Here is a 23,322-nt window from a genome sequence, read left to right as displayed (position 1 = left end):
TTTAAAAAAGAAAAAAGGACACCTGGGTGGCTCAGTCGTTAAGCGTCTGCCTTCGGCTCAGGTCATGATCCCAGGGTCCTGGGATCGAGCCCCGCATCGGGCTCCCTGCTCTGCAGGAAGCCTGCTTCTCCCTCTCCCGCTCCCCCTGCTTGTGTTCCCTCTCTTGCTGTGTCCCTGTCAAATAAATAAATAAAATCTTTTTTTAAAAATTTTTTAAAATAATTAAAAAAAAGAAAAGAAAATGTTCAGTAAAAGCCATGATCTTTAAAACAATGATAGAGGGGTGCCTGGGTGGCTCAGTTGGTTAAACGACTGCCTTTGGCTCAGGTCATGATCCCGGAGTCCCGGGATCGAGTCCCACATTGGGCTCCCTGCTCAGCAAGGAGTCTGCTTCTCCCTCTGACCCTACCCCCTCTTGGGCTCTCTCTGTCTCACTCTCTCTCTCAAATAAATAAAATCTTAAAAAAAAAATAAAACAATGATAGAACTCGCTCTATAAGATATAAAAATAATCCATTTATTACAAAGTTCAATTAATAATTTTGATTATTTTTTAAGTGTACTATTTCTGAGAGAATAAATAGATCAAATAAGGATCAAAAATATGGATCCCACTTTATATAATAATTTAACATATGCTGAAAGTAGCATTCTACATCAGAGGATGAAAAGGGTCAATATGTGGTCTTGGAACAATCATTTATATTTTGGAGGAAAAATGCAGTTATATTGGGGTACCTGGGTGGCTCAGTCGGTTAACCATCTGCCTTCTGCTCAAGTCATGATCCCAGGGTCCTGGGATCGAGCAGCTTCAGGCTCCCTGCTCAGCGTGGAGTCTGCTTCTTCCTCTCCCTCTGCCTCATGCTTTCTGTCTCTCAAATAAATAAAATAAAATAAAATAATACAGTTATATTCCCACTTCACAAAAGTAAAAAAGCAAGTTCCAGAGAAGCAAAGAGCTAAATGTTTAAAACACACACACAAATAAAATTAAGTAATTGGCATTTTATTTTTTTTTTATAATACTGAGTGGGAAGACACAAAAGGAAGACCTAAAACTCCTAAGCCTAAAGCTAGAGTTAGGCAGATTTAGTTAAATAAAACTTGACAGCTCCTGCATGAAAAAAGATACCATAAACCAAGTCTAGAAGTTTAAAGAAAATATTTGCAGCATATGACCAAAATACGACTTTTAAAATATGGAATATATTAATTATTCAGAACCCCCCCATGAGTAAATAGAAAATGGGTAAAGAACAAGAATATGCATTCACAGAAAAGGAAATATAGATGATCAATAAACATCTGACAGTCTCCCTAGAGATTAGGGAGAAATGTAAAAGTATGATAATGAAAATTAGTTGAAGAGTGATAACACATGGTTTAGAAAGTTATGGGGAAACAGGTAGTCTGGTATATTGTAGGTGACTGTTTTAAGAAAACAATTTGGCAACGTCTGTCAAAATTTAAAATGCAGATACCTCTTAAACTGGCAGTGCTACTTTTTAGATCTCTGCAGAAATTTTTGCAGTGCCAAAGATGGATATAGTTATTCTTTGAAGCAGTTTGCTATTGCAAAAATAATAAATATCCTGAATGTTAATCAGAGTGGCTGGTTAAATAAAAACAAAAGAATACAGTATGGCACTTTTAAAAATGCAGTTGAGTTCTATGTACTAACTTGGAAAGGCCTTAAGGCATAATGTTAAGTGAAAAAGGCATGTTGCAGAGCAGTTATGTATCTCATGATTATGATTTTATGTAAAAGCAATCCATCCCCCCCAAAAAAACTCACCCAAACTATACATTACTGAGAGATTCACACCGAATTGTTCCCAGCAGTTTTCTATAAGGTGAACCAGATTAGTATGAGGATTCACTTTGTAAAACAATCAAAACACAAAGCATTCAGAATATAAGGACAATATGTTCATTAATTATTTAATTTTGAAAATAAAGTTAACATAAAGTCACTTATGGAGAAAAAACCCGGCAAAAATAAAATTTTCAGGTTTTTTTGTCCATTTCCAGGGAACCAGGATAATGAAATACAAACAAGAAAATATACCTGGCTGTGTATACAGTAACTTGTAAAAGCAGTGAGCAGTGAATTATTATAAAACCGAAGATGGGAAAAACAGAGATGACGGACTGTTTAGAATTCAGAAACTGTGTCTGTGGCATCAGTGAGGTGTAGCAGAAAGGAAAAGTTCAGAGTTAAGGTATCTGGTGACTCACATTTTGGTGCTGCTAATCCTGGCTCAGCCTTGTGATTTTGGGTAAACTGCTTCTGTTTAGGTCTGGCTTCTTCACTTTATCATCTGTTCTGTCTAGATTCTGAGTGTGAACCCAATGAAAGTCAGAAATAAAGTATAGTATACAAGCAGCATATTTGACATAAACCACATTAGGGGGTCTGCTGAGACTCCAGGTACTCTGAAAGAGGAACTTCGTAAAGTCATGGTGACGTCAGGCCATCTATCTACCCAGGATGTGCTAGCAGTGCCCAGGTAAACCTGGAAGCTAGAGGGCAGTTCTCTTGCTGGATTTGGTGTATGTTTGAAAGTTTCTATTGGGGGAAGAAAGAAGAAAAGACTGGTGGATATACAACAAGCTCAGTGGTGACCTCTGGGGGTCAGGAGCAATGACAGTTTTAATATTCCACTTCTTTTCATCAAAAAAAGGATAATAAATATTTTATATGTGGCACTAAGGTAGATAAAAGCAAGTATGCCAAAATGTTAATAGAGGCTAATTCTGGGTGCTGAGAATACCGGTGATTGTGGTTTTCTCTATACTTACTGGTTTTTTTTTTTTAATAGGTAAGTATTTCAATAAGTGACAAGTTTAATGGTTCAGTGACAAATAATAGGCTATGTTCTGGTTAAGAATTAAATTTGGGAAGCACGAAAATGTATAAAGGAACTGAATTTAGTTTTACTCATTTGACAGGAAAATAAGAGATACTAATTAGAATAGTGTTTTACTCTGGGAAGAGGAAGGTCTTTCTATATTTTAAATGCTTCCACTTTATTTGGCCAAGATACTTGTGGAAAAGAAACGCTTTTTGCTCCTATTCTCAGTATTGTCTTGGCTTTCCACAGCAGTAGTTGGGGGAGCTGTTTATTTCCTGGTCACATGACGGATTCATGCTTTTTGTCACTGGCTGCTTGTTAGTTTGAAAACCAAAGAGCTCTTGGTAACCTTGGCAGTCTGTCTGCTGTTCATAGGGGTTAGGAAATGGGCCAAAGGACCAACTTGATGAAATATTTCTAGTGCAGAGAATTATTGCAAGATTTATCTTGTAGTAAACATGAAAGAGTGGAGGGGGGCAGACATCCATTTCCCAGGGAAAGAAGGTTTCTTGCTTTAATCTTGATCGTCTTGCAGTTTCTGTTCTGCTGCTTCTAAAACCCTCAGTTGCTTTCACCCTTTACCTCCAGCCCCAGATTTTTATTAAGAAAATGTTCAAACAAAGAAAAGGTGAAAGAGTAGTATGGTGAATACTTGATATACCTACCACTTAGAGTCAGTAATTTTTAACAGTTTGCTGTGTGTGTTATCTTTATTTTTCTTTTCTTTTCCTCATTCTGGTTTTCTGTTAAACCCTTTTCAAGTGAGTTACAGATATGACATTTCTAAGTACTTCCTCATGTATCTGCTAAAAAAAAAAAAAAAGGACATTTTAGGTATAAATACAATAACATCTCACTTAAGAAAATTAACAGTAATTCCCTACTACCATCAAATACCCAGTCCATATTCAAATTTTTCCAGATGTCTCAGGGATATTTCCCTGGTTTTTTTTTAATCAAATTAAGGTGTTTACATTACATTGCTATTATTATTATTTAATCTCTCACATTAGAAGAGTTCTCCCTCTGTTTTTGTTTTACGTGACATTGACTTTTTTTAACTTAAAAATTTTTTTTAATTGTGGTGAAACACTTGTAACAAAATTTATTTTAACCATTTTTTAAATGGACAGTTTAACGACATTAAGTACATTCATATTGTTGTGCTACAATCCCACTATTCACCCACAGAACTCTTTTCATCTTACAAAACTCTGTACCTATTAAACAGTAACCCCACTTCTTTCCCCCAGCCCAGCACCACTACTGTACTTTCTGTCTCTATAAATTTGAATATTGTAGGTATCTTGTAAAAATGGAATCATATGATATTTGTCTTTTTGTGAATGGCTTATTTTTCACTTACTATAATGTCTTCAAGGTTCATTCGTGTTTTTAGCATGTTTCAGAATCTCCTTTCTTTTAAGATTGAATAATATTCCACTGTATGTATATAACAGAGTTTGTTTATTCATGTCAATAGATACTTACTTCTGCCTTTTGACTATAGCGAATATTGCTGCTGTGAACATGGGTATACAAATATCTCTTCAAATCCTTTTCGGGTTTTTTTTTTGGATATATACCCAGAAGTGGAATTTCTGGATTATAAATAATTCTATTTTAAAATTTTTCCCCCCCCGTCCCTCTATTTTTAATTTTTTGAGGAACTGCCATACTGTTTTCCACAGCAGCTACAATTTTACATTCCCACCAGCGGTGCCCAGAGGTTCCAATTTCTCCTGATCCTTTTTTGTTGTTTTCTTTTTTTTTAATAGTAGTTATCCTAATTTGTGTGGGATTAGTATCTCCTTTTGGTTGTGATTTGCATTTCCCTCATGATTAGTGATGTTAAACATCTTTTCATGTGCTTATTGGCCATTCATATATCTTCTTTAGAGAAATGTGTATTCAAGTCTTTTGCCTATTTTGAATGTGTGTGTGTGTGTGTGTGTGTGTGTGTGTGTGTGTATGGTTGAATTGTAGGAGTGCTTTATATATTCTGGATATTAGTCTCTTACCAGATACATGATTTGCAGATATCTCCTCCCATTCTGTGGTTTGCCTTTTCACTTTGTTGATTGTGTCCTTCTGTGAATGTAAGGTTTTAATTTTTATAAAGTCTGATTTACGTATTTTCTATTTTATTTGTGCTTTTGGTGTCATAGCAATAAATCATTGCCAAATCTAGTTTCATGAAGCTTTTCCCATATATTTTCTTCTAAAAGTTTTACAGTTTTCAGGTTTACATTTAGGTCTTTTTTCTGTTTTGAGTTAAATTTTATATATGATATAAAATAAGGGTCCAAATTTTTCTTCCTCATGTAGATAATACAGTGTTCCCAAAGCCATTTGTTGAAAAAAATTGTCCTTTTGGGGGGGCCTGGGTGGCTCAGTTGGTTAAGTGTCTGCCTTCAGCTCAGGTCATGATACCAGGGTCCTGGGATCAAGCCCCGCATTGGGCTCTCTGCTTATTGGGGAGCCTGCTTTTCCCTCTCCTTCTGCCTGCCCCTCCCCCTGCTTGTGCCCTCTCTCTCTCTCCCTCCCTCTGTCAAATGAATAAAATCTTAAAAAGAAATTGTCCTTTCTCAGTGCATGGTCTTGGTACCCTTGTGAAAAATCATTTGACTGTGAGGATATTATAGTGAGTGAAATAAGCCAGTCACAAAAAGAGTTTATTTCTGAGTTCTCTATTCCATTCCATTGGTCAGTATGTCTGTCTTTATGCCAGTACCACACTGTTTTGATTACCATAGCTTTGTAGTTACTGTTGTACTCAGGAAGTGTGTCCTCCAGCTTTGTCCTTCTTTTTCAACATGGTTTTGACTATTCTGGGTCCCTTGAGATTTCCTATGAATTTTAGGATGGATTTTTCTATTTCTACAAAAAACATCATTGGGATTTTGATAGGGATTGTGCTGAATCTATAGATCACTTTCTGTAGAATTGACAGTTTAACAATATGAAGGCTTCCAGTCACGAACATGGATGTATTTCCATTATTGGTGTCTTCTTTAATTTCCTTTAGAAATTTATGAATGATCCAGTTTCTCTGAATCCTCCGCAGCATTTTAGTATTGTCAGTGTTTGTTATTTTAGCTTTTCTAATAGATGTATAGTGATATCTCATTGTGGTTTTAATTTGCATTTCCCTAATGGATAATGATGTAGAACATGTTTTCAGGTGCTTATCTGCCATCTCTATATCCTCTTTGAGGAAATGTTTCCTTATGCCTTTTGCCCATTTTCTAATTGGATTTTAAATTTTTTACTGTTGTTTTAAGAGTTCTTTATATATTCTACTTTGTCAGATATGTGATATAAATATGTTCTCCCAGTCTGTAGCTTATCTTCTCATTCTTTCAACAGGATCTTTCACAAAGTAAAAGTTTACAATTTTGATGAAGTCCAGTTTATTGATTTTTTTCTTTCTTGGATTATGCTATTGGTATCAAGTCTAAGAATTTTATTAAATCTTAAGTTCTGAAGATTTTCTTTTGTTATCTCCTAAAGATTTTATAGTTTTGGGGTGCCTGGGTGGCTCAGTCGGTTAAGTGTCTGTCTTCGGCTCAGGTCATGATCCCAGGGTCCTGGGATTGAGCCCCGCATTGAGCTCTCTGCTCAGCAGGGAGCCTGCTTCTCCTTCTCCCTCTGTCTGCTGATCTGCCTACTTGTGCTCTCTCTCTCTGTGTCAAATAAATAAATAAAATCTTTAAAAAAATAATAATAAAGATTTTATAGTTTTACATTTAAAATTTTAAATCTGTGATCTGTCTTGAGTTCATTTTTGTGTAAAGTACAAAATTTAGGTTGAGGTTCATGTTTTTGTCTGTGGTTACCCATTTGCTCCAAGACCATTTATTGGAAAGACTATCCTTCCATTGTATTGCTTTTGAACCTTTATCAAAAATTAATTAGCTGTATTTGTGTAGGTCTATTTCTGGCAGTTCTATTTTGTTCCATTGATTTATGTGTCTGTCTCTCAATCAGTACCGTTCAGTCTTGATTACTTTAGCTGTATAATAAGTCTTGACATCAGAGTGATTCCTCTATTTTTTCTTCTTTTTTTTAAAAGATTTTATTTATTTATGAGACAGTGAGAGAGGGAACACAAGCAGGAGGAGTGGGAGAGGGAGAAGCAGGCTTCCCGCCAAGCAGGGAGCCTGATGCAGGGCTTGATCCCAGGACCCTGGGATCGTGACCTGAGCCAAGGGCAGACGCTTAATGACTGAGCCACCCAGGCGCCCCTCTGTTTTTCCTTCTTTCAAAAATTTTTAGCTGTTCTAGTTCCTTTGCCTTTCCATGTAAGTTTTGGGTTAATCTTGTCTATATCTACAGAAAGTCTTGGAATTTTGAAGGAATTGTGTTAAACCTGTACATCAATTTAGGGAGAATTGACACCTATACTATCTTGAGTCTTCTAATCCATGGACACAGTGTTTCCCCATTTACTTATATCTTCTTTGATTTCCCTTTTTAAAAAGATTTTATTTATTTATTTAGAGAGAAAGAGCACGTGTGAGCAGAGGGAGGGGCCGAGGGGGAGGGAAAGGGAGAGAATCTCCAGCATGCTGAGCATGGAGCCTGACGTGGGGCTTGATCTCACCACCCTGAGATCATGACCAGAGCCAAAACCAAGAGTCTGACATTCAACTGACTGAGCCACCCAGGTGCCCCTTCTATGATTTCCTTTATCAGTGTTTTATAGTTTTTAGCATGTAAATCCTATACATGTTTTGTTAAATTTATATTTAAATGACATTTTTTTAAAATTTTGGTTTCCATGTGTTCATTGCTTTGATACAGAAATAGAGTTGATTTATGTTGACCTTGCAACCTTGTTGAACGCACTTATTAGGTCTAAGATTTTTTTATAGATTCCATGAGATTCTCTACATAGGCCATTATGTCATCTGCAAATAAGGATAGTTTTATTTCCTCCTTTTCAATATGTATGTCTTTTATTTCCTTTTCTTGCCTTATTGCACTAGCAAGAATTTCCATTATCATGTTGAATAGGAGTGATGAGAGCAGACTTTTTTTTCTTGTTCCTCCTTTAGGGCAAGACCATTCAGTCTTTCACTATTAAATATAATCTTAATTCCTAGTTTTCTGAGTGTTTTTATTGTGAACAAGTGTTGAATTTTGTCAAATGATTTTTCTGCATCAATTATATGGTTGTGTAATTTTTTTTCTTCTTTAGCCTGTTAATATGATGGATTACATTGATTGATTTACCAGTAATGAACCAGCCTTGCATCCCTGGGGCAAACCCCTCTTGGTCGTGGTGCATAATTCTTTTTATATGTTGTTGAATTCTATTTACTAATATTTTATTAAGGGTTTTTAGAGCTATATTATGATGGGTATTGGTCTATAGCTTTCTTTTCTTGGAGTACTGTCTTTGGTTTAGATGTTAGGTGGTATATGTGAACATCATGAGGGAAGGCAATGATAATGACAACTAAGTCATGGAATGGATTTTTTGGGAGTAGAAACATCAGAAAGAATCCACGGGAAAAAAAGAATTCAGAGAAGAGAAATAGTGTTGTTTGGCTGAATACTGTTGTTTGATTGAATATAGGGCAGTGCAATGGAGCAGATTCAGCGAGGGGCAGGGATGAAGTCTGATTGTCATAGATGGAACAGTTAGTGTAGTTGGTTTGTGGAGGATCTTAGTTAATAATGATGTGGTAAGGCTGAGATTATGTTGACCATAGGGAAAAAATTAAATATAGGAGTCTTAGGGAATGAATAGTGGAGGCAAATCCTGAACCTGGAGGTGACAGGGAGAGATATAGTGGAAGGATCAGTCTTTTTTTTTTTTTCAAAGATTTTATTTATTTATTTGACAGAGAGAGACACAATGAGAGAGGGAACACAAGCAGGGGGAGTGGGAGAGGGAGAAGCAGGCTCCCCGCAGAGCAGGGAGCCCGATGCGGGGCTCGATCCCAGGACCCTGGGATCATGACCCGAGCCGAAGGCAGTCGCTTAACCAACTGAGCCACTCAGGCGCCCAGAAGGATCAGTCTTAAGCAGGAAATTGAGCATCTTTTTCTGGGACTGCTGGAAAGGAGGAGGGGTTGGTATGGAGAACATGGAATCCTTTTTTTTTTTTTTTTTTTTAAGATTTTATTTATTTATTTGAGAGAGAGAGAATGAGAGACAGAGAGCACGAGAGGGAAGAGGATCAGAGGGAGAAGCAGACCCCCCGCCGAGCAGGGAGCCCGATGCGGGACTCGATCCCGGGACTCCAGGATCATGACCCGAGCTGAAGGCAGCCGCCCAACCAACTGAGCCACCCAGGCGCCCCGGAGAACATGGAATCCTTAGGAGTGATATTAATGTCTGGGAGTGCCTCTCCTTATGCTTTGTTTGGGAGGAGGGAGTATCGCTAAGGCCACAGGAATAGACCTGCCCAGAAAGGGGAACAAATATCTTTTGCTGATACTCTAACTGGGGGTAGTGGTGATGATGAATCAGAGCTTCATTTAGATCCTTAAACCAATTTTTTGGTTTTTACATGTTTTTCATTTTTGTTTTTGGAAAACTGATGGGGACCACAGTTGGGGCAAATAAGTGTGGAAACTCTTCTTTGATAATCCTCAAAAATGAGAAGTCATCAGAGAGCATTCTAATCAGCTGCTGAGTCCCAGTCCTGTCTAGCATTGACCATGAGAGGGCCTTTGGCTCCATTCTCTATTGAGCCACAGAACCACAGACTGTCCAGTTTGTAATCAGCAGTTCAGATTAGGCTTCAGATAAATTCTGCATAATCTCTTCCAGAAGATAGAAGAGAAGGGAGTACTTCCAGTTCATGTTATAGTTCTGATATCAAAACCAGGCAAGGACCAGTTTCCATCCCTAGCGTCATTCCTCCTCCTCATGCCTTCGTGTGCTGGCACTCAGGAGCTGATTTCTGTTCTTGTTGCAGCTGCAGCCGACTCCGCCAGGTTCAGAGCATCTTGACCCAGAGCAGCAAGTCTCGACCTGATGGGATCCTCTGCATCCTAGGTCAGTGCTTTTAACAAGGTGGGGCAACTTGGCTTCCTTTCAAGGAGATATTAATAATAGTATCATTGTGAGATAAGCTTGAGTTAATGTCCTTCTCCCAGCTCTTGTTCTCTTGAAATCTGGTGCTGTTCTTATGAGATCAGGTGAACTATCAGTGGGATAAGGAGGCCCTACCACAGGGCAGGCAGTTTGTACATGTTATCTCATTTCTCCTCACAGCAGCCTTGCAAGGGAGCAGCGTTGTCTCTTTTTACAGAGTGGGAAACAAACTCTAGGAGATGAGACAGACTTGCTCAGGACCATAGAGTGGCAGAACTGGGCATTTATTTGTTCTTTAATTTTTTTTTATTGTGAAAATGCATCATATAATTTAAAAATTAAGACAATACACAAATGGGGGCGCCTGGGTGGCTCAGTCGTTGAGTGTCTGCCTTCGGCTCAGGTCATGATCCCAGGGTCCTGGAATCGAGCCCCGCATCGGGCTCCCCGCTCAGCGGGAAGCCTGCTTCTCTCTCTCCCACTTATCCTGCTTGTGTTCTCTCTCTGGCTGTCTCTCTCTGTCAAATAAATAAATAAAATCTTAAAAAAAAAAGACAATACACAAATGATAATGAACAGAGCTTCCTAACCATCCCTGATACCCTGTTCCACTCCCCAGAGATAGCATTGCCAATTGAATCTTTTTTTTTTTTTTAACACAAATGGGAACATTTTATTTATACTGTTGTTAACCTGATTTTTAAATTTTCATTTAACAATGTATCTTGGAGATTTTTCTGTATCAGATTAATCTTCTTTATCTTATTTTCATTTATACTTGTAGTATTGAGTCGTGGAAGTGGAATTGTTAAGTCTGGTGGTTTGTCCATCAACTGCCCAAGTTCCTTCTCAGAAGCAAACCACTACTAGGTTCTTGTTTATCTTTCCTCATATATTGTATGCATGATTTTGTGTTTTCACTTAACTGCACTTGCATTTAAGCTTGCGAGAGGCAGTGTGCAGAGTGGTTAAAAACATGCAGTCTGGAGCTAGGCAGGTTTTGGGTTTGAATCCTGGTTCCACTACTCAGCCCAGAGGTTGGTAGGTCTCCATAAAAACACAGTTGTGGTGCAATAACCAAGCTGTGGAAAGAGTCCAGATGTCCATTGACAATGGATAAAGACGATGTGGTATATATAGCCAATGGAATACTACTCAGCCATCCAAAAAAATGAAATCTTGCCATTTGCAATGACGTGGATGGAACTAGAGGGTATTATGCTAAGCGAAATAAGTCAATCAGAGAAAGACAAGTATCATATGATCTCACTCATATGTGGAATTTAAGAAACAAACCAGGGGGCGCCTGGGTGGCTCAGTTGGTTAAGCGACTGCCTTCGGCTCAGGTCATGATCCTGGAATCCTGGGATCGAGTCCCACATCAGGCTCCCTGCTCAGCAGGGAGTCTGCTTCTCCCTCTGACCCTCCTCCCTCTCATGCTCTCTGTCTCTCATTCTCTCTCTCGCAAATAAATAAAAAATTTAAAAAAATTATAAAAAAAAAAAAGAAACAAAACAGGATCATAGGAGAAGGGAGGGAAAAATAAAACAAGATGAAATCAAAGAGGGAGACAAACCATAAGAGACTCTTAACCATAGGAAACAAACTGAGGGATGCTGGAGGGACGGGGAGTGTGGAATGGGGTAACTGGGTGATGGACTTTAAGGAGGGCACATGATGGAATGAGCACTGGGTATTATATAAGATTGATGAATCACTGAACTCTACCTCTGAAACTAATAAAATACTATATGTTAATTAATTTAATTTAAAAAAAAATTTAAAAATTAAAAAAAATAAATAGCGGCTGATGCCAGCAGAGAACAAAGAATGCCTCTTGACCATATACACTCAATACACACACACACACACACACACACCCTTGCACAAGCCCTCTTTGAAACTTAAATGGTATTTAGGGGAGAAAATGAAGGGCAGAACCTTAAAAATGCCTAAGTTTGGAATTTAAAAAACTGCGCAATAATTTTACTGAACTTACTTGGGAAAATGTGATCAAGTTTTCTGCTTTTAGAAGGGAATGTGGATTTATGATAGAAATTACATTATTTTTTGTTAAAGCTGTATTTTACCTAAAAACAAAGCAAAACCAAACCACAGTTGTGGTAAACCTGGAATTCCCGCCAAAAGTTCCAAATGTTTAAACAACATTCATTGGATTCTCTCTCCAGCTGCAACCCTCAGAAGGGTGGGGGCTGTCTTTGCCATGAATTTACCTATGAATAAAAGCACCTGTTCATTACTGTACTTATGCTATCATTTCAGTTGGCTTCGGTGTCCCTCCCTTTGACATACCCCCCCCCAATCAAAGTTTTGTTTGTTTAGCATTTCTGTACTTTCTGGCACTATAAGATACTCTAGGCTTATTTTATATATTTCCTGCTCCAGTCCTAGAATCAGCCATTTCTCCAAGGAGTGCTGGGGTTCCTTTTATTGGAGAATGGTATTAGAAATCAGTATCTGGGCATTGGATACACTCTTGTTACTACTGGGATGTCATTGCTCCTAGGCCCTGGGGCAAGTGACAGAGTAACAAAATACTTATGTGTACATTACCTGTAAATGTTATGTAACCATCTGTATCTATATTACGCTAAACGTGAATTCATATTAATGTCTCCATCCTACCCAGTTACCACATAGGTTATTCTAGTTTCTCCCTTTTGCTTATCTGTAAACTTCTACTTCACCAGTAGGAAACTTGGCACCCATCATCCACCATTAGTTTACTTGTTTAATTCCAGTATACATATATAGCAGTATCAGAATTGTTAACCCATAATACCCCTATGAGAAACAACTTTGTCAGCTAAAGCATAGTGCCTACATAGAGTTTCTTTTGCCTTTAATTTTACATGGTCAGTCTTTTTCATGTCAGCAATTTATGCAGCTGGAACCCTTGGAAGTGGACATGCTGAGGCCAGGTCTGCTCAGTCTGCTGTTTATTTTTCACTCTGTAGCCCTTTAAACTTTGGGCCTTAGATAGGCCAGTCCATTCTGGCTTTTGATTCTTTTTCACCCCTCCCTTCACTGAAGCATTGAATGGGATAGAACAGGGCTGTGCTGCTTTGATCTCAGCTTAGAAGGGAGTTCTCTTATATTAGAAGTCGTCTGCCACAGGCAGTCCCTGGGCCCCTCTGCTCTAAATGACCATTACTTTTTTTCACCTGTCTGAATGGCCATTGACAGTCCTCTTTCCCAGGCTTTAGCCATATTTCTATTCTTAGAGCTCTTTCTGCTCCAACTCCTTCCTCAGCCCCCTGTAGACAGCTACCACCTGCCCGTGACATGTTCAGAGATACTCAGGAACCAGGTAGTACATATGCCCATGCCATTGAGAGGCAGTAGTGAAGGTATATTGTTTAATTTCTTTTTTGTTTCTGACCCAGCCCCATTAGACTGTAAGCTCCATGGGGGCCATTTGCAGGCATGTTTACCACACACTCCAGCATCCAGCACAGTGATGGGCCTTGAATTTGATAAATATTTGTGAAACGATAGGTGTTTGTTGTTCCATTCACTTGTCCTCTTTTTCACTTCTTTGGGTTCTTTTCAAACTACCTTAATCTGCGTTTGTTTGATCCCCCATGTTTTGGTAAAGCTCTCTTTGAGAAGTGAATATTTTTTATCCCCTATTCCTGTTCCAACTGAAAAGTATTCCAAAATCTTTAACCAGCCATGGCAGGCCATGGCAGGCAGGACCGTATTCTTTGCTTCTTTCTAAACTGAAAAATTGCGGATGCCTGGGTGGCTCAGTCATTAAGCGTCTGCCTTCGGCTCAGGTCATGATCCCAGGGTCCTGGGATTGAGTCCCACATCGGGCTCCCTGCTCGGCAGGAAGCCTGTTTCTCCCTCTTCCACTCCCCTGCTTGTGTTCCCGCTCTCTCTGTCAAATAAATAAATAAAATCTTAAAAAAAATAAATTAAAAAAATAAACTGAAAAATTGCTTTTTGGAAATGAATAGCTTCAATAATGTATGCTATTTAACTGTCTCAACTATATAGATCTTGAAAACCAAGTAACACCCAACTTGATGCTTCATTCACAGAGTTGCTTAATTTGGTTTCTGGCACAAAACTAGTGTGAGCTTCTGCCTTTAACTTAACCATCAGGGTTTTGCCGAGCAGGGGCAATTTCTTGGGACTCATTTGTGTCCCATAGTACAGCTGATCAGAGCCTTCTTTGCTTTGCAGGAATCGATAGCAGGTACAATGAAGGCTGCAGAGAGCTGGCGAACTATCTTCTGTTTGGTTTGTACAATCAGAATACAAGTGATTTTGAGAAAACGGGGTTTTCTGAAGAAGTTCTAGATGGTAAGTATATATGGTATTAAGTAGTATGCTCTTGTTAGTAACCTGCTGGTTGATACAAGATTAGTGACAAGTAGTTTTCAGAATATGTTTACTGGGTTAATCAGTTTTAGAGGGAAAAGTGCGTATCAGTTTGGCTTTATATCTTCTTGGCAAGGTACTAGTTTTCCTCTCAATTGCCCACTGCCTTTTTACGTGCTGGGAGGTTCAGATTATATGCTGTTGTCCTGTGAAAGCACATTCAGTTGTGGGTAAAGGATGAGCCTGCAGGCTACTCCTACAAGGAAGACTTCATGTGGATCTTCAGCTTAGGAACAAAGGCTCTTTGTCCGTCTCTGTCTTTGGGAATTGTTTTCTGTGTGACTTTAATTCATGATGATGCCCATGATTACAATGGAGGCTTTCTGCTTACATTCCCCTTTCTTCAGCTCTGAGACACTCTCCCTGTTTTGATGCTGTTGTGGGCTGATGCCCAGGAGCTATCTCTGATATCACATACTTAGCATCATGACTTGTCTGCCAGATGGATCCAGAGACACAGGAATAGACAAATCAAACTGAGCAAGAGACAGGCAGCTCTTGTGAAGCAGCTGGGAGTGCATGAAAGCTAACATTTGATATTGAATATTGATATTGAAGTCATCTTGCAGTGGATGTAGTGCAGTGGTTTTAAAGTGGGGGCAGTTTTATTCCCCGAGGGGCATTTGGCAATATCTGAAGACATTTTTGATGGTCACAACTGGGCAGAGTGGCTACTAAACATCTACAGTGTCATGGATAGCCCTCCACAACAAAGAATGATCTGGTCTAAACTATCAATAGTTCTAAGGTTAAGGAACCCTGGTCTACTGTATGTGAAAATTTTTCTGTGGTAAAATCCTTAACAGTGTTTATCCTTATAGATTGACTAGATTTTCTTTTTATTAGGAAGTGCAGACGAGCAGGCTGCAATTACAACTTCCATTAAATTTCTTTCAATATCAAATTTAGTTTCAGAGTTTGATTTTTAAAAATGCTTCTTTATGCGGGGCACCTGGATCAGTTAAGCGTCTGCATTTGGCTCAGATCATGATCCCAGCATCCTGGGATCAAGCCCTGCATCAAGCTTCCTGCTCAGCGGGGAGCCTGCTTCTCCCTTTCCCTCTGCCCCTTCCCCTGCTTGTGCTCTCTCTCTCAAGTAAATAAAATCTTTTTTTAAAAAAATGCTTCTTGGGGTGCCTGGGTGGCTCAATCTTTAAGCGTCTGCCTTCGGCTCAGGTCACGATCCGAGGGTCGTGGGATCGAGCCCCACGTCGGGCTCCCTGCTTGGCGGGAAGCCTGCTTTTCCCTCTCCCATTCCCCCTGCTTGTGTTCCCTCTCTGGCTATGTCTCTCTCTGTCAAATAAATAAAGAAAATCTTTAAAAAAATAAAATAAATAAATAAATAAATAAATAAATAATGCTTCTTTATGCTGTACAACATCTACTGGTTTGAAAGAATTCATCTTGGGGTGCCTGGGTGGCTTAGTCGGTTAAGAGTCAGACTCTTGATCTCAGCTCGGGTCTTGATCTCAGGGTTGTGAGTTTGAGCCCTGCATTGGGCTCCATGCTGGGTGTGGAGCCTACTTTAAAAAGAATTCATCTTGGCAGTCACTTAGAATTATAAAAAGACAGATGCTCATACCAGCCACAGATTTCACTGCAGCCAAAGTTGCTAAGGATATTGTAGTACTGAAATTAAGGAAATAGTTTAAACCTCCAAAGGTGTGGGGTTTTTTTTTGCTTATCATTGTCTTTATCCTGCCATCTGGCACAATGGGTGCTTATGAAATGAGCATCTTCTTTGACTGAATTAATAAATCATTAATGAATTAAAAATGAATTAGTAAATTCATTTTTTAAATCCAAGTAGTTGGTAAACTGAGATCACTGGATTTATACATCTACATTTTGATCTGTATATGAGAGGAAAAGAGGCCAACATGAAGGATTTATTTTTTAAAAAAAACTTAAAATAGTTTACATATTCATCCAATTTTCTTATACTTTCATCTTTTACTGTTAATTTTGTTCAGAGCAATGACATCAGAGTCCTATGAGATTCTGAGAATGCTTAATTAGGCTTAGTAGTTGTTGCATTATTTCTTTTACTGGATCCTAATTCTTTGTGGAGTTTTACATATTAGTGTAGAACATAAACTGGAAGCCCCCCTCAGGCTCTCCATGTGACTTCAAACTCTCATTCCTCAGCAGACAATCTACAAGTGATTCAGGGCAAGGCTCTTAGAGGGCCTGTATGAAGAAGACCAACAGGATGAGAGGTGATCCCTGTCCCATCCCTTGCCACCTTGTGATTCTAGTGCTTAACTGAGAGTCAGCAGTGAATAGGCTGCTCTATACCGTGTTCCCTAGAACACCTGGGTCTACCCAGGTGTGGGGCACAGAGTGATTTTTGAAAAACCAAAGGTCAGCGTCATGGAGCTTTATTTCAAGAGGCCACCCAGTGGTGTGGTCAGCTGCAGTCTGTATTCATCGGGCTTAGGTTTTTGTAGAATATGGGCTGTCACTGTGTTACTGTGTTGGCATTGCCCTAAACCTACTGTTTTAGATGCTCCCTGCCGCCATGCTCCTCTCACTTCCAGCCACCTCCTCCATCAACTTCCCTAGCATCATCTTGTTAGAGCGATGCCTGAGATTGTTCTGCTTTCTGAGGAGCCATGCAGTGGAGCTCTGCTCTTTTTCTGGAAGTACGACTGCTTTCTTTCTCAGTCTTCAAACTGCTTTAATATTCCTGCCCCGTTTCTTGGCTCTTGTTACCTTACCTAGGTTTATTTGCATCCTTGGGATTGTTTTATTTATTTGACCCACCAACATCCATGGTTCTTCCTTAAGTCTGTGAGCTGCTGATCTATTTATAGAAGCCTTGTCCACTTGCCTCTGCTTCCTTCCTTCCTCACAGCCTTTCCTGTGTACAGAGTTCACCCCCTACATAGTAACCCTTCCCAGAGCTGAACAGTGATGTCCTCAGGCCCATGGTTGCCTTGAGTCAACAGCCAAGAGCTTTAGACATTGATGTCTGCAGAAGAACCGTCACTGGCTATATTTGGTATTTCCTGCCTCGGTGGCTTTAGGCTATGGAGTTTCCATTTGGTATTTATCTCTGTAGCAAAGTACACAGCTAAGTCTGGTACCACAGATTTGACGGTGTTGAACTTTGTGAAGCAGAACATCCTGAAAGCTGTTCTTTTGACTTATTCTGGGCGAGTATTTTCGTAACCAGAGGGCCACAGTGGTGGGAGCATTGCATGGGAACTAGAAAATCCTTGCTGCCCACACGTGAGTGTTACACAGTCCCTTTGAGGCACATTGCCTAGTTATAAAGAACTTTCAGTTTAGAGTTTTGTTACATTGTCTCTGAAATAGCTTTAATGGTATTATTCATTACCTGAGCAGAAAATGTGTAAAGGAAATGACTTTGACAATGTTGTGATTTAATTTTGTTTTCCTTACAGATGTAATTATATTGATTAAATCAGATAGTGTCCATCTGTACTGTAATCCTATAAACTATCGCTATCTCTTACCCTATGTGGCACATTGGAGAAATCTGCATTTCCACTGCATGACTGAAAATGAGGTAAGGAGAGAAGATAGAATAGGCACTTAGAGACATTCTAAGGATACTCTTTCAGAAAAGTATAGATCTAGAACAGGAGGCCTCTTAAAAAAAACAAACTGCAGTATGTCATTACACAAAAAAAGCTATTTGTTTTAGTGGAACTTTTCATAATTCATTATGAGGCTACCTTATAGATAAATTGTTTACCTGACAGACAAAAGGGACTCTTCAAATTGGGACCTAGTCGTAGGCTTGTGACCCTAGCTTCCTGTCCTGCTTGTTTATCACCAGCCTGCACCCATTCTCTTGGGGGATGAGTGCAATGGACTGCCTCAGGAGAATTTGATAAGCTTTTGTAACATTTCCATGTTTGGATTTTTTGCTATTTGTTTCCTTTTGGGTTCTTTTCAAGGGTTTGGCTGGAAATCAAATTGGGATTTGAGATTTAGGGTTTCATGGAAATGGTGACCTAATACGGGTAAAAAACCCTTCTTTCTTTTTTTTAAGTTAAAGGTGTTTATTATAAAATCTAAGCGATCACTAAAATAACATAACAGACTTCCAATCCAACCAAAAAAAAATAGAATCGTAAAAAATACTAATATATAGTTGACCCTTGAACAACATGGGAAGAACCCTTCTTTCCATGTGAGCTTTTGGGGAATTTTTGAGGCAGGTTTTATCTCTTGCATTCAGGTATCTGACCAGCAAACACAAAAAGTTGGCTTTGGAAACACCCTCTTGGGTGCAGTCCTCTATAAATGTCATTTGAGATAACTCTGATAAAATACCAAGAAAATAGGGGATTTTGCATGATGTCTCCTCAGAGTCTGTTTTCCTCTCAATTTCCCTCTTCAGTATGAAGATGAGGAAGCTGCAGAAGAATTTAAAATTGCCAGCTTTGTGGACATGGTTCGAGACTGTAGTAGAATTGGCATTCCTTATAGCTCCCAAGGTGGGTATCTGACAGCAAGCCATATTAGAACCTTGCTTGGATGATGTGTGAACCCAGCGTTTCTGCTGCTCCTTCCATTGGAGGCATTTAGCTGGGAAACCCATTGATTTATTTTCACTAAAGGCAGAGAATCAAGCAGAATGAAATTTGGGGATTTTTCTGTGCAAGCTGGTACTCATAACTGAAATTTCTGTAACAACACAGCAGGCCATCTAGTCAGAAAAACTGATAAGGGATTTACCACAGTTGCCATCTAGCTGTGCCACTTAATTGTATGGAGAGTATAGCTGTGGAGCCTCTTGGTAATCAGAAATAGTAATTCAGGCAGCTGTTAAAAATATGCTGACAGTGAGGCTCAAAAATGATGTGTAAAAATAAAGGAAAATAATCCACAAGTTTAGCCATGGTTATATCTTATTTTTAAAAAACTTTGCGCATTAGAACTATTGCTATACGAAAGGAAAATTTTTGATTTGGTAATTTTCCCTTGAGGAAGTTGATTGGCTATGTTTCTTAAGGGGGAAGAGCCAAGTTTGGGTCTGTTAATAATTATATCCGCTAAGTGATGCAAGTCAGATGTAATAGGCCACTATTTATTTACTAATTTGCTCACTTAGGAAACCAGAATGTGAAAGTATACTGTAGAGAAATCTGAATTTATGTAACTTGTTATGGTTTGAATTTTCTATGACTTTCATTTTGTCTTTCTAGTTTTAATATCTAACCATTTTATCTGTTTCACTTTTATTTTGCTAAATGTGGCCACGGTGAATTTGAGAGAGGTGACGCCTGTCTAACCACATTAGATCAGGTTTAGACTGTTATATCCAGGATGGTATTTGATACATGTTGTTTTATTTGATTCCTCTAGGTCACTTGCAGATATTTGATATGTTTGTAGTAGAGAAATGGCCAATTGTACAGGCCTTTGCACTTGAGGGCATTGGAGGGGATGGATTTTTTACCATGAAATACGAGGTATGTGTGAAAAGCAGTATGCCTGGCTTTTGTCTGCCACTTGCTGTCTTTATGAAGGGCCCCCACAGTGTGAGTGTGCATCATTATAACACTCTGAAAAGCTAGCAGTGATCTCTCAAGAGCATGGAGCAAGTTAAAAAACTTGAAATGTAAAATAGATGCTGTGCAAAGCTAGTCCCTAAACTAAACTCCTGTGTCCTTTCTTCTAGGAGTTTCTCTCTGTCCTCCTTTCTCTCTTTTCCCCATTCTGAGTCCGTTGTTCTTCCAGTCTACTCCTGTAGCACCCTAAGCTGATTCCTCTTACAGCTTTCTTTGTCCTGTGTTACACATTTTTCACACACCCCTACTCATGTACCCACCCACCCTTGGTCTCTGGATCGGAAGCTTCTTGAGAACAAAAACAGTCTTTTCATTGTTGTTGTTTGTATCTTAGAAATTCATATAATTTGAGAACTATTCAAGAGCAATGAAAAGGACAGTACAGAATTTTGTATAAGTACAGCATACTAGAGGAATAGAAGGGTTATCTTTTGTGTTACAGACAGTATCTTTTATTTCAGTATTCCTTCTATCTAGGAGATGACTCATAAATATTTGTTAAGTGAATTAATGAATGAGTCTGGGAGAGGGGGTCACCCAGAGTGCATATTAAGGAGGATGGCCTGGTAGGTTAGCAGCATCACCATAGGCATCTCCCAATGAGATGACCTGCCCCCAGCACAGAAACAGGGAATGAACATTGACATGCTCAAAATGGGAACATACTATTAGGCATAGAGTAGGAAGCATGGCCCAGGGCTAATTACTATCCCTCCTTCCAAGAAGTAGCAGTGTCCCTAGGAAGTAAATGGATTCTTGCCTGGTAAACCCTGTAATGTGGAAGGAACATGGGATGTAGGGTTGAAGAGAAGCACACCACTTGGTCTCTACTTTTCCTGCTCCAAAACTATAGTATTCTCACATTGACTATAAGTAGCAGAACTTCAGCAAGGCTGTGGGAGCTGCCCCTGCTAGGAAGTAATGCTCTCTAATTTATTTATTTATTTGAGAGAGAGTAAGCGAGCACGAGTGGTGTGGGAGGAGACTCCCTGCTGAGTGTGGAGTCTGACGCAGGGTTCCATCTTACCACCCATGAGATCACAACCTGAGCCAAAACCAAGAATCAGGCATTCAACCAACTGAGCCACCCAGGCGCCTCAGTGCTCTCTGATTTAGAAGAATAGGGGCATAGGGCACCTGGGTGGCTCAGTCAGTTAAGCATTCGACTCTTGATCTCAGCGCAGGTCTTGATTTCAGGGTCTTGAGTTCAAGCCCTACATTGGGCTCCACACTAGGCTCTGTGGTAGGTGTGGAGACTACTTAAAAAAAAGTGGGGGGGGGCACCTGGGTGGCTCAGTCGGTTAAGCGTCTGCCTTCGGCTCAGGTCAAGATCCCAGGGTCCTGGCATCAAGCCCCACGTTGGGCTTCCTGCTCAGTGAGGAGCCTGCTTCTCACTCTCCCTCTGTCTGCCACTCTCTCTCTCTGTCAAATAAATAAATAAAATCTTTAAAAAAAAAAAAAAGAGGCAGTACACTAGGAGGCTGCAGGGTTCATACAAACCAAATGAGGCAGGCCTTCTGACTCCTGCCTTAAGGTGTATTACCCCGTGCAGACACATCCAAAAGGAACAAAATGCCCTTCCTTTCTTTAAGTAGGCTCCACACCTAGAGTAGGGCTTGAACTTACAACCCTGAGGTCAAGAACCTCATGCTCTACTGACTGAGCTAGCCAGGTGCCCCAATAAAATGCCTTCCAAAAAACCTTTACAAGATAATGTGGATCTTTCCTGTAGGGTGGTGTTTAATGGGGTGGAGTGGGCAATAAGGAGGAAACTGCACACATAATATAGTGAGGCTACTATAAGTCTTCTCTCAAGATGCCTTTCTCTAGATCCTGCCTTTCTTTGTAGCTGTTAATTGTTATTCTCTCAAATGCTTTCCTTTTGTCTCCCTCTCATTCTCCCCCCACCTCCATTCCCTTCCTTACCAGCCTTTAGGGTATGGAACAGTACTCCACTCTGAGTTACACACCAGAGTGTAACTCTGGTGTGTAACTGCCTGAGCCAGAAAGACTCTTGAGTCTTTGGAAGGAGAACTACAGACACTTAAAATTTAATTTTTAAAAATTCTGTCTTATTGTATGGCTATACCCAGAAGAAAGTCATTAACCCAGAGGAGGCTTTGTCCCAGATGTACTAGGTGCCAGCATGAGAAAGGAAGCCAGACCCACATAAGCTTTTACTTGGCATTTAGACTGGGCCAAACTGAATTACAGGTATAGAGAGCTCTTCCTGGGAAGCAGCATAGGGAAGTTCCTCTGATAGGGCTTTCCCTGCCTCCAGCTTCCTCCTTCTTAACTCTCCAGCTGCTGGAACTGTCACCTAGTAATGTAAATTTACATCAACTAGCTCCTCAAGGAGAGAATTCTAGTAGCAAACTTCTGAATAATGAGAGTAACCATAGAGCAAGCATTCATTTACCTTTTTATGGACAAACATAAGATCTTCATACTGAAAGGTGGAATAAGACTTAGGAAAAGATTCAACAAAATATAAGAAAGAAACCATAGCATATTAGATGCAGAGATAGATCAGCATGCTTTTTAAAAAGATTTTCTCCAGGAAATAGAATAAAAAATGAGAAAAATGTCTCTTTTGTACCTTTTAAGAATGGATTTTGTAAAAAGAGAAATAAGAAATGGTAGGTAGAGCACACAAAATTAAAAAGGGAGATAGCTGACATAAGGAAATATTATAAGTCTCAAAATTATTAGTAAAATTAAAGTTTGCATTTAAAATTAGAAATCAGATTCAGTACCTTCAAAAAATCAAATCAGTTGATGCTTGAAAAGCTGTTCCAGAATACAGAGGAAGGAGCCAAATATATTAACTCAGTCTTTTGGAATTGAGAATATAAGGGAGTAGAGAACCTGAATAACTGCCTCTTGCCTGTCTGCTCTCCCTAAAAAAACTTTCTAGTAGTTGACAAGCTCTGCTGAGAGCATAAAACTTCCAATTAGTCTTTCCATTTGGAAGTAAAAACAAGCAACCAAAGATCACCAGACATTTGATTAAATACCTGTAACTTGAAAAGATCGAGATTAAAAAAAAAGATGGATTGGATAAGACCCAAAGGTAATTAAGATATAGAGCAAAACTTAAAGCACAAAACTCTCATTAGGATGCCCAGACAAGTAAGATTTGGTGACCGTAGAACAAGTGTTATGTGGAGATAAATTAACATAAAGAAAATAAGAGCTCAAAATAAAATAAAAATAACTAAAAAAAAGAAAATAAGAGCTCTGGGAAATTATGATTGATAAAATTAATAGAGGGTTTGGGAGGTAAAGTTAGGAAATTCTCTAAAAATATAAAATTAAAAAATCAAGGAGATAGAAAATACGAGAAAAAAGTTAAAAGACATAGAGAACTGATCCAAGACGTCTGATATCCAACAAGTAAGAGTTACAGAAAGATAGAGCAGAGATATCAGAAGGGAGGAAATTTTTTAAAAAGA

General features: G+C 39.2%; 1 protein-coding gene across 1 annotated transcript in view; it reads left to right on the top strand.

Annotated features, from left to right (window-relative positions):
• Window positions 1-23,322, top strand: part of DNAAF9 (dynein axonemal assembly factor 9) — a 119,739-nt gene that overhangs the window by 12,356 nt on the left and 84,061 nt on the right. The window contains exons 2-7 of the mRNA XM_081832284.1: window positions 9,790-9,869; window positions 14,121-14,240; window positions 17,729-17,853; window positions 18,694-18,790; window positions 19,662-19,868; window positions 21,103-21,110. Coding sequence (XP_081688410.1) covers window positions 9,790-9,869; window positions 14,121-14,240; window positions 17,729-17,853; window positions 18,694-18,790; window positions 19,662-19,868; window positions 21,103-21,110 — 637 coding nt within the window. The remainder of the gene's footprint in view (window positions 1-9,789; window positions 9,870-14,120; window positions 14,241-17,728; window positions 17,854-18,693; window positions 18,791-19,661; window positions 19,869-21,102; window positions 21,111-23,322) is intronic.

Source organism: Leptonychotes weddellii, chromosome 10 (genome assembly GCF_054177405.1).
Source record: "Leptonychotes weddellii isolate Sample4059 chromosome 10, ASM5417740v2, whole genome shotgun sequence".
NCBI classification, from domain to species: domain Eukaryota; kingdom Metazoa; phylum Chordata; class Mammalia; order Carnivora; family Phocidae; genus Leptonychotes; species Leptonychotes weddellii.
Note: the sequence above shows the minus strand (reverse complement) of the source record. Positions and strands in the feature narration are given on the sequence as shown.